Genomic DNA, 11,747 nt, shown 5'->3' with positions numbered 1-11,747 from the left:
TTATCCATTTATGTGGTAAACATAACAGTAGTATAATACCTGATATGTATGGAGCATCTCTCATGAGGAATGAGCCAAGCAGACAGCTATGTATTCTCTGCAAAAGAAAACCTCTAGGAATCTATGTAAAAGGGTTTACAAGTTGTAAAAATAAAAAACCACACTCATTGGAAAGGGACATGGGGCTCCCTTTTGCTTTTGTAGATACTTTGTTTTACATTGTATATTCAAGTTTGATAAAGCAATAATTCCAATCAGTCACCAAACAGTCAAAATGCAGGTTCCAAGTTTAGCTTAGAAATAATACCAGTAATGTAAATCTGATGATGAAGGGGAAGGTGGCTGTAAAAATAATGTGTATGGGTAATGTTATGAGAGAGGGGCATTTTAAAGAAAATTATATCTTTAGGTTAAATAATTAAAAAAAACTAAATAATTTCAATAAGAGACACAGTGTGATCTATTAGTGATTCAACTGAACATGTCCTGAAAATGGGAAAGGGAACACTATGGACTCAAATTTTTACAAAGAAATGTGGGTAAAACTTGTAGAAATGTTAGGAAGCTGAATCATGAAAACTTATCTTTACGTAATTAATATTTATGTTTTCATGTGAGTTTTGCTGGGACAAACAATAGATTGTTTGGATCAATGTTTGGCTTTACTGGCCAGGCAAGCAATGTGTCCCAAAGGCCTTTTGTCTTAAAACAAATCTTTTAAAAATATTAATTACTTCATAGTGATAAGTTTTTTTTTGTACCTTTAGTATTGGTGATGATGGTGTTGTTATCTGTCATTTATCATGCCGACGATCTGCTGAATTAATTGCCGTTAGAAACTGTAGGGGCACCTGCCATTGATCACTATAGTAAAGAGGAGCAGCTGTATGAAGAATTACTGCGCATATTGTTTCATTCCGTATTTTATTGGAGTATAAAATGGTGCTGAAGGTCAAAACAACTTTTATGACTAATTCTAAAATGTCAGGATAAAACCGATTGATATTTTTAGTAGAGACTGCGCCCTATTTACCCGTCTGGGAAAGGAGGGTGGGGGGGGGGGGGGTCATGATGTGCTAATTGCAGCGAAGTTTTACATGTAATTCGGAAAATGATGAGTTCGTTCATTTAAATAGTGTACAGATGTGAAATATAGCATTTTATGAAAGAATAATTGTAATGAAGGCAAATTGTTAAATAATATTGGAGATTTATACGTAAATCATCATAATTTTACATCGACTAAATTTCTAGAAAAGTTCTTGCATATCTTGTTGATCTTCACAATATATGTTATTCAATAGCAGTAAGTTCTCTCTCTCTCTCTCTCTCTCTCTCTCTCTCTCTCTCTCTCTCTCTCTCTCTCTCTCTCTCTCTCTCTCTCTCTGACACATGTAGAACACATATATATTTGTATGTATTCAATAATGTTAGGCGTGAATATGCTCACCTTTCTTGTGGGGGTCCTGTTCATCTGTTGGTCATTTGGAGAGGTTTTCTCGGAGTCGCCGTGTTCAAGAGCTGAATCTTTGGTCTGTGGTGAGGATTGGATAACTTACATCAACGAATGTTATGCCAATAAGGCGTGAGTGGAAATAATGCTTTGAAATAGTGTATGTTCTTTGAAATTAACATTTCTAAGAGTTGAAATATATTCATACTCCTTTTTTGGAAAATCGAAAGATAATTTTTTTATGAAATTGTGAATACTAAAAGGTAATATATATTTCGTATGTATTGATACAGTAAAAAGAAAATTAAATGGAATGGCCCATGTCCACCAACGAAATGCCGCTGCAATAGACTTATGATTGATGTCTGTGGCTCTAATGGGATGGAGTACAGTAACCCTTGTGTGGCCAGATGTCAGTAAGTCTCTCTCTCTCTCTCTCTCTCTCTCTCTCTCTCTCTCTCTCTCTCTCTCTCTCTCTCTCCATACACAAGTAGACATATTGCAATTCAAATGTATTTTTTTCTCTTAATTTACAGTGGAGTAACTCAATTCACGATGGGAAAATGTGACAACGCAGTAAGCTATGTTGTATCTCTCTGATAAGTTTAACTGAAATTATATAAAATACAAAGCTGCTATTCTTACTGTTTTTATTCTATAATATTTTTCCATGCAGGAAAGACAGTAATAAATGGAAGTTTTCCTCCTACAAAGTCGCTGAATAGTTGCTACAAAGTTGTATTCAATGCGCCCATTATTAATAAAATATAAAATGTGAATAAAACACTTTTAAACTAAAACAGAATTGAGAGAGAGAGAGAGAGAGAGAGATTAATATCAATCGGACTCGGGGTACGCTTTGTTAGTAGACGATTAGACGTGCAAAAATTGTGACATGTATGTAACTTTTACTTTGTGATGTAACATGTAAAATTAAGTTAATCAGTTAGTAAGTAACCAGTAATCATCACACTGATTAGAACATCATGTTCCGGAGAAGTCAGCTTTCACTTGCGCAGCACGTTTGCAGACAGCTTCCGAGGTCACTTTCTGGAACGATGGCATCCGGTGGTACGATGGCGATGTCCAAGAGTAATGAGGAATCTGAGGATCTGTCACGGTCGTTTTTAACTCTTGAAAAAATTGACGTCAACATATTTAGGTATTTATCTCAAACTGATTTTTCTTGGACCGGTAAATTATTCATTATTGATTAATCATATTTTAACGAACATGTGGATAGGCATATTTTTTACTAGGCATATAGGCCTATGCGGTACATAGAATTACCGAAATACCCGCGATTTACCGAAATACCCGGTGAAAACTGAAATACCCTTCAAAAACACCAAAATGCTCATTATTACGCCATAAAGAGTGTATGTCTAGTATTTTATATAGATAGTTATTGTATATAAAGTTAATTTTTTGAATAAATGTATACTGGCATCAGTATTTACTATAATACTTGAACTTGTGTTATATACATATACGTGTGCAAGAGAAAGGAGCAATTCTTTGAAATAGTTGCTATTGTTATAGTTGCTTCCACTGTATATGGATTTTTGATTGAATCATTTGATTGAATCATGATTTTTTGAAGTATACACTCTCATAACTGCAGCACACACCGCTGCAGTTATGAGAGTGTATACTTCAAAAAATCATGATTTAATGCTTATATTTACATTTTTTAACTTCTTGCCTTGTCTGCAAATGCAATTCATACCTTAAAATTCCTATCTTATCCTAAGGGTAAGTTAATATTAATGAAAGAGCCACAGTAACAGCCACAAGCGTGAACTTTGATTTTCGCTTGTTTACAGCGTTTAACGTTTGTGACGTCATAACAAAAACTCGTCAATTTGACCTTTGACTACTTATTGCATTTAGAGGCATTTGAAGATCACAGAATTTAATGGAAAAACACAGTAGAATGTAAATATAAGCTGACAAACTGTTATTTTTAATTCTTAGTTATTTTACTCTGGGAATAAAATTTCACACCTCTATTCGAGTGAAAAGCAATTCATGCAAGAGTTATCGTTCTTAACCCAATCTCTACACATGTTAAAAATAGCTATTTATGTCAAAATAATTACATTATCAAACTGAAAATTGGGGAAATACAAATAAACACTTAGATTTAAACTATGATGTTAAATATTTGTGCTCAAATGAGGCATTTCGGTGTTTTTGAAGGGCATTTCGGTAAATCACGGGTATTTCGGTAATTCTAGTTACCCAGGCCTATGTAAATTCAAAAAAATTTAACTCTTTTTTTGGGGGGGGGGAGGGGGTGTCCAGCACGATCACCCTTCCTCTCTTAATCCACGCTACTGTTTTCACCTTAATCCTTATTGATGTATATAGAATTTAGTTTCGTTTTGGGGGGGGGGGGGTATCAACATGGTAAATGACTTCAATATCACTGATTGCTGTTTCTGAGATTAGTATGATGATGTTGGCACCCAGGAAGATTGATTCCCAAGAAGTTTTGGATATACTGAGGGATCTCTCTTCCTAATAGTATGTTTACAGAAAAAGTTGTTTACCAAAGGTTTTTACATTTCATGTACTCTATACTCTCTCCCAAGATATCCTCGATTCACATTTTGCTTAATTACTCAGTATTTGTAAATACCTCAGGGTTCAAACAATGCTCATTCAACAGTATGAAAAGATATCTCCTTTGAAATGCCCCCTCTAGCATATCAGGTTTCAATACACGGCTAAAAAGTGTGAAGTCTATGTGGATTTTGTATTGCAACTGACCCAGATGATAGCATTGAAAAATTCTGCGAGGTATTTAGAATGACTTCTGGATGGAGAAAAAATGTCAACATTTTTCATTATAAATCTCATTTGAAATCAGTTTTGGTTCCTGTGAATTTTTTGTGAAAAATGATAATGTGTGAATGAAATTATCTTGGATACATATTTTTCCTTTCATCTATTTCAACTGCACTTCTTTCACAGGTATGTGTATTTTTATTAAATATTGTCCAAATGTGCTGCATAAAGCATCTTGGGACAGACTATAGACTCCCTAATCATTATCTCCTTTAATAGCTCATTTATGTAATTTTGCAACAAAAGACTTTGTTGAGTATTCATGCATACAAACACACATAGACACAGAAATATTCCCTAGGTTCATGAGAGTCTTGTTGTCATGATTATTTGTTGCACGAACCCTTTCTCAAATGTTTCTTGTAAATTAAATTAGAATAATCTGCATCTTGGTCATGAAAATTAGTCACTGTGAACAAGTTAATATTTCTTATAAATCCAGAAATAAAGATGACAACATTCTAGATTGGATACTAAATATGTCTAGCTTAATGATTTTCATATTTCAGGGCTTCTGCAAAATGCCTTTGGCGGCCAGTAGGGTCAAGATTTGTGTTTGGGGGACAGGTTGTAGGGCAGGCGTTAACAGCTGCCTTCAATACTGTTAGAGAGCCCTTGTTGTTGCACAGTCTGCATTGCTACTTTCTAAAGGGAGGTAAGGATGTATCTGATGATCTGTTATTGTCTGCTTGGGACGTGAAAGGATTGGGTGAATCCCAGCATAATTTCCTGTGAAACTTTATGATTATGACCAATTATATAGTATCAATTAAGAACTCTATGAATTTACATATGAAATTTTCATAAGTACAGAATGTCATGTCAATTAGCAATGTTCAGACAAGGTATATTTCTAAGAAAGTTATGGAAAAAGTATCTTTTTCTTCCCCAAAAGTTGAATTATGCCGTAAACCCAAATTACATGTATCTTTTGTTTATGGTATATATTCATACTGTATATATTTAATAATATACTGTTCAAAAATGTAATTTCAGGAAATAATGAAAAACCAATAATATACCACGTTGATAGGACGAGGGATGGCCAGACATACACAAGTCGCAATATTAAGGCCACTCAAGAGGGAATCCCTATATTTACCATGCAAGCATCCTTCAAAGTTGATGAGGTAGATCCCTTAGAACATCAATTCACAATGCCTGTGGTCCCAGACCCCGAAGAATTGATCAGTTCAGTGCAATATATTAGAAACAGACTTGAGTAGGTATTGCATAGATTCTAATAATGTTCATTTTTTTTTATATTTCATGCACATTTATGATATTTGTTTTATGATTATAATTTCATTTTTCAAGAACAGAGACTATGTCCGATTCCGAGAGAATAAGGATTAGTGAGTACCTTACACAGACAATACACATAGAGTCCCGCCCGGTGGATCCACAGCTGTATCACGGCCAGAAACAAGGGGAACCCCGACGCTATGTCTGGGTCAGGGCCATGGAAAATATAGGTAAAACCGTAGATGTCTGTTAACTTGATTATCAGTGTATGAATCTCGTTCGTATGAATATGCTGCCTATTGTTCTAAGCTTTTTGGAAAGAGATTAATTTATATGGTATTTGAAATTATTTCAATGTTTGAGGTAATAAGAATTATCTTGAAAAATAGAAATATAGATACATGTATAGTACATGTAGAACAAAAATGTATGCATAATATTAAAATGCTTCAACAATTTATTTACTGATCAACAGTTACTTTTTTCAGTTTACTATTGTTAATACTGTGCAGATTTTCAGTCTCAAGAATCATTAAGCTTGTTTTATCAATAACTTGAATACTGAAAAATGATATAATCATATAAATACAAAGTGGAAAGTTGAAATACATTTAAACTTTTGATCTACTGGTAAATGTTATAAAAAAGAGTGGAAAACTATTACAATATGTGTAAAGTTTGCAGTGAGTAAACACCAACCACTCAGTGATGAATTACAGGGATTTTGGACCTCTATATAAACATATTGAGGAGAGTTGATTCAACTTAATTGCCAACAATAACTTGTTGCAGGTGATAACATGCAGCTCCAGCAGTGTGTGGCTGGGTTTATCTCGGACTTGGCCCTGTTAGGGGCCGCCAAGCAACCAGCCCCGGTGGGTCACCAGATCGGGTTCATCACATCTCTGGACCACAGCATGTGGTTTCACAACACGTTCAGAGCTGAGGAATGGATGCTGTGTGAAATTGAGAGCCCTCAGTGTGGTAGGTTAGACTCTTAGGAGTAATGTCTAAGTATGGACAGCAATAGATTCAATTCTCTTTTGTTATGAGAGAGTTGTACATCTGCCAAAGTTTTAACCTTTTACTTAATTTTTATGTATACCTATATTCTAACAAGTAGTAATTAAGGTGGTATGGGACATCAGTTGATATTAACGTGGATTAAAGTACATTATAATTAAAATTCTTTCATTGGTTAAGAATTTTCAATTTTACAATATTTATCCAAAAATAGCTTTTAAAAATATTTGGAGAGTAAAAAATTGTAAAACCCCCAGCAGGATTCGAACTCATGACTTACAGATTAGTAGTAAACCCTCTAACCCACTGCGCTATGCTGTTCGGTGACAAAAACGGGAAAGAGACTACTTATATACATGTAATTACATTTGGTTTTGTTGTTTATTTCGATAAACAATATGTCACAACATGGAAGTGTCCCATAACACCTTTATTCAAATAGCTTTATAATGTAGGTGAATAAAATCAAGTATAGGTATTTGCAAGATTTCTTTGGACATGCTAACACTTAACCATATATCTTGCTCTTTGCAGATTTGTAAAATCAATTTGTTAAGGCCAAAACAAATTAATGATTTGTTTCTCAGGCACCGCCGCATCAGTAAAATCATCGCCACATCAAACTTTTTTATCGTTATTTTTCCGGATTTTTCATATCTTATCAATATCAGTTTTCTCTATTATAAAATCAATGTAAACAAATGCTCAGAATAAAGGCTTGTCTTGCAGTAAAAACGTTATTTTATCTGACACATCTACCCAGTGACCAACCTAGGGGGCTACTTGGGCTAAATACAAGTTTATGTAAATATAAGTACTCGCTTTGTGGTCGGTAACTTTGCCAGAATTTCCTCAGAAAGAGAGGTTGAAGTTGCCCTGTATTCTGAGTTTACGATCATGAAAGTTAACCCCAAAAGCATTAAAATGATAATCATGTAATTCAAAAGACATTATCATAGCCTAAATTAAATCCTGTTGTGATTAATAACTAGCGACTGTCTTATTTTAGAGATTACACATTCTCATACTGACGTGCACTGAAAATTACAACCGATGTTTATAACTTTAGGTGCTGATATTACAATTAGTTGGTAACTTGTAATTAGTTAATAACTCTGCCAAGTTCGTGCTAAAATAATCTTAAAACCGTTTGTCTACAGTTATCTTTAAAATAAACAGATCCAACTATATGACGGTTGTAATTGTGTCAAAGGGTTGGACTAATACCTCCAAAATACACTGAATCACATAGACTGATTTCATTTGTCATTTAGCCTACACAATTACGAAACATTTCATCTACAAAATGTATGAATACACCTAATAAATTAAATTTGAAAAAAAATGGATAAGATTTTAAATTTTTTAGGAGTTGTTTTATTTTTAATTGACTTGCTTTTAATCCAATTCAATCTGTATATTCTATACATGTATTATCATTAGCATTATGCCATTTTCAAAGAATGGAAGTCTACCTGATTTCTCAAATTTCTCATATTTTTCTGTGAGGGAGAATTTCAGAAATGAAGTCTTCCTAAACTAAGTTTGCTCTAGGTTGGTCCCTGTTAACACTACCACTGAAATTTCTCTGTTATCTTAAGAAATTGAAGCCTCTGTGATATTGCCTAGAAGCAGGAATAAAGGACAATTGTATTGTTTGAGAATTTTATGATGACTACTTTAATTTTTCTTGATTTCTGTCCTCAAGGCACTGGAGATTGATAATTAGAAAACACCCCAAATGAATGCTTTATTTGATAAATTTTTATATGGCAAATTCAACTAGTGAAATGCCATAGAAATTCCCCTATTTCAGTTCAGACTTGTGTTGTTATTGTGGAGGGGAAAGATGGGCCGCAAAATGAAGCAGGGGCACAAACCATTTGTCATGTTTGTTCAATTGCAAATCTCAACCTTTGAAAAGGAAACAGAAACAGCTAAAAAGAACAATTTGAACAAATATTTAAACTTTACCAATGTATCAGTTTGATGAATATCTGCTGATAAGTACACAAATAAATCATAAAATATGGGCTAACGTCATTGTAAATTTTGTCTAAAAAAAAAACAAAAAAAAAAAAAAAAAACCTGCCTGCCTCATCAAAATTTCTAAATTTTGGCCTGAGAAACTAATGATTAATTTTTTTTGGCCTAATACCTTGAAATTAATCTGTTGAATCAAGAGTTATATCCCTTATATTTGTTAAATGTCACATTTTATGTTACAAATATTTATAGGATTTTATTTTTGTTGTTCAGGTAAAGGTAAAGCCCTTGCCCTAGGCAGGATGTGGAGGAGAGATGGGGTGCTGGCTGTGTCCATGGCCCAGGAAGGGGTACTTCGATCAAAAATTTGACCAGTCTCCTCAATCATTTATCTATTTTGTGAAGGTGAAGCTGTCTCAGGCAGACTCTGGATGTCCTGAGAAGTAAAATGATGCCTTGTGTTCAGTGCTGACCATGGTGGTCAGTGTTGACCATGTTGTATAGTGTGATAGTTTGACAGTGGGTAGATGTGATGTTGTTTATCATTTGTATGATTTGACAATCATTGTTGTTATTGATGTGTTTTACGGGTAAGAAAGTGCAAGAGCTTTATGCAAGCCTATTCCTTGGAGGACAACAGACATATCAAATCAATTTCTTTTGAATATATGTATAGGTTTTAAAATTTTACTTCACTGTCTTTTATCCTGATTCACAGAACACAAGACTACACTAAGAATGTAAATAAAACCATTATTATTTGTTATAATATACATAACTTTTCATGCTGCTGATAAGTTTTCATGTAATTATTTTGATTGACGCATTCATTGTTTAAATTTACACAACCCTTTTGGAATTGCAGTATTATCTTGCCTTTAAAAAGTTCCAATGTACATGTACATGTACCTGTTGATTCAACTGTGATAGATACCGTATATACTTTTACAAATGTTTAAAGCATTCATTGGTTAAATTATTAAAAATTATACATGTTCCGGGTTTTGGTTTTGTCAGAGATGCATTGAATTAACCACTGCTTGAGTTAAGTTTTATGGCGTCGAACGAAGATCGAAAGCCATCTAAGGATGGTAAGACCGGAAGTTGCAAAATTTTAAGGAGCCGAACAACCCATGCTATCAATAAATCTGCAAAAATGAGTGCAAAGTTTTCTTATGTGTTTGAAGAATAAAAGATGACATACTTCCATTAAAAGCAGAACTAAAATAGATATCACAAATTGGCAAATAAAAATAGTTGATGTTTTTGATAATGTTCATATTTTTAGGTCACCTAAGTAAACTCAGGTGACCTATTGCTATCTGTTTTCGTCCCTCGTCGTGCGTTAACAATCTTACATTTTTAACTTCTTCTTAAAAACTACAAGGCTAATTATTACCATTTTTGGTGTGAAGCATCTCTATGGTAAGAGGAATTTAAATTGTGAAATTCATGGCTCTACCACCCCCGGGCAGGGCCAAATGTGCAAAAAAAGCCAATTTTTCAAATATCTTCTTCTCCACTCCCATTCATGTGAGGAAAAAACTGGTTGCATGGTTATGATGTCCATGAAGCCCTTTACCAAAATTGTGAAATTCATGGCCCATGGGTCATTCAGTTCTGGCTCTAGGGTGGGGCCAATATGGCCATAAAGTAAAAATGTATTAAATCCTAGAAAATCATCTTCTCTACTTCCATACATATTTGTTAAAAACTAAATGCATAATTATGATATCCATGAAGCCCTCTACCAAAATTGTGAAATTCATGGCCCCTGGGTCAGGGGTTAAGGCTCTAGGGTCGGGCCAATATGACCATATAGTACTTAAAAAATCTTCCTCTTTACTCCCACACATGTGGGCAAAAAACTGAATACATGGTTATGATGCCCACTAACTCCTCTACCTAAATTGTGAAATTCATGGACCCTGGGTCAGGAGTTCAGGACATGAGGGGGGAGGGGGGGGGGGGGTTCAATATAGTGTTTAGGCATAAAATGTTTAAAAATCTTCTCTATTCTCACACATCTGTATGAAAAACTGACTTCATAATTATGTTTACCAGGAAGTCCTCTACTAAATTTTAAATTTCATGTCCCTGGAGTATGGGTTTTGACTCTAGGACAGGGCCAAAATGGATGTATAGGTGTTAATGCATATAATGTTTAAAAATTATCTTCTTTACTCCAACACACCTGAAAGGAAAACTGAATTCATGATTTTGTAGACCAGATCTTTTGCCAAAATTATAGGTTTCATAGTTCTTTTTGAAAGATTTCAGGCAGGGAGGTGGTCGTCATTTTTCTACTCTACAATGAAACCTAATTAAATGCATATATGTGACTCCTCGACAAGTTTGTGTATGGGTTATATGCTACTCAGTTGACCGTTAAGGCCTATTGGTCTTATAAACAATATGTTGGATGAATATACTTGCAATGAGACTCTCCGGACCATAAACATGCGATAGTTAGGCCTACATACTCAATTTGTTTATGAAATATACCTGTCTACTAAACAGATTATTTTGTATCTATATCGAATGTTGACAATGCACAAATGTTTGATCTTTTAGAAACAAAAGTTCTATCATATCTACAACCAGAAGTAATTTTGAAACAACTACTTTCACTTTTAATTTGTGAATGTAAACAACGTGAATGGGTGCTTTCTTGCATGTATATCTACCCCTGATCTTTTAGATCCATATATGGCCTGAAATAAATCCTGACTTTTCCCCTTTCTATTTGTAACTTAATAGGCCTACACACTCAATTTGTAATGAAATATACATGTCTACTAAACAGATTATTTTGTATCCATATCGATTGTTGACAATGCACAAATGTTTGATCTTTTAGAAACAAAACTTCCTTCATATCTTCAACCAGAAGTTATTTTGAAACAATTAGTCCTGACTTTTACCCCTTTTTAGCTCACCTGAGCTGAAAGCTCAAGTGAGCTATTCTGATCACATTTTGTCTGTCATCCGTCTGTCCGTAAACTATTCACATTTTCAACATCTTCTCAAGAACTATTAGGCCAATTTCAACCAAAGTTGGCACAAATCATCCTTAGGCAAAGGGGATTCAAAGTTGTGAAAATTAAGGGCCACACCCGTTTTCAAGGGGAGATAATTAGAAATTAATGAAAAATTTAGAGAAATTTTCAAAAATCTTCTTCTCAAG

At 34.1% G+C, this 11,747-nt stretch overlaps 2 protein-coding genes across 2 annotated transcripts; both read left to right on the top strand.

The window, feature by feature from the left end:
- The first annotated feature begins 1,212 nt into the window (after window positions 1-1,212).
- Window positions 1,213-2,269, top strand: LOC128190517 (serine protease inhibitor dipetalogastin-like). The gene is made up of 5 exons (XM_052862596.1): window positions 1,213-1,306; window positions 1,435-1,585; window positions 1,747-1,869; window positions 1,990-2,029; window positions 2,130-2,269. The coding sequence occupies exons 1-5, from the start codon at window positions 1,291-1,293 to the stop codon at window positions 2,139-2,141; spliced, it is 342 nt and encodes a 113-aa protein (XP_052718556.1). The 5' UTR covers window positions 1,213-1,290; the 3' UTR covers window positions 2,142-2,269.
- Window positions 2,270-2,308: 39 nt separating this feature from the next.
- Window positions 2,309-9,734, top strand: LOC128190516 (acyl-coenzyme A thioesterase 8-like). Its single transcript, XM_052862595.1, has 6 exons — window positions 2,309-2,615; window positions 4,816-4,961; window positions 5,303-5,528; window positions 5,624-5,781; window positions 6,344-6,535; window positions 8,834-9,734. The coding sequence occupies exons 1-6, from the start codon at window positions 2,440-2,442 to the stop codon at window positions 8,929-8,931; spliced, it is 996 nt and encodes a 331-aa protein (XP_052718555.1). The 5' UTR covers window positions 2,309-2,439; the 3' UTR covers window positions 8,932-9,734.
- The last annotated feature ends 2,013 nt before the right edge of the window (window positions 9,735-11,747 follow it).

This window comes from Crassostrea angulata, chromosome 6 (genome assembly GCF_025612915.1).
Source record: "Crassostrea angulata isolate pt1a10 chromosome 6, ASM2561291v2, whole genome shotgun sequence".
Classification (NCBI taxonomy): Eukaryota; Metazoa; Mollusca; class Bivalvia; order Ostreida; family Ostreidae; genus Magallana; species Magallana angulata.
Note: the sequence above shows the minus strand (reverse complement) of the source record. Positions and strands in the feature narration are given on the sequence as shown.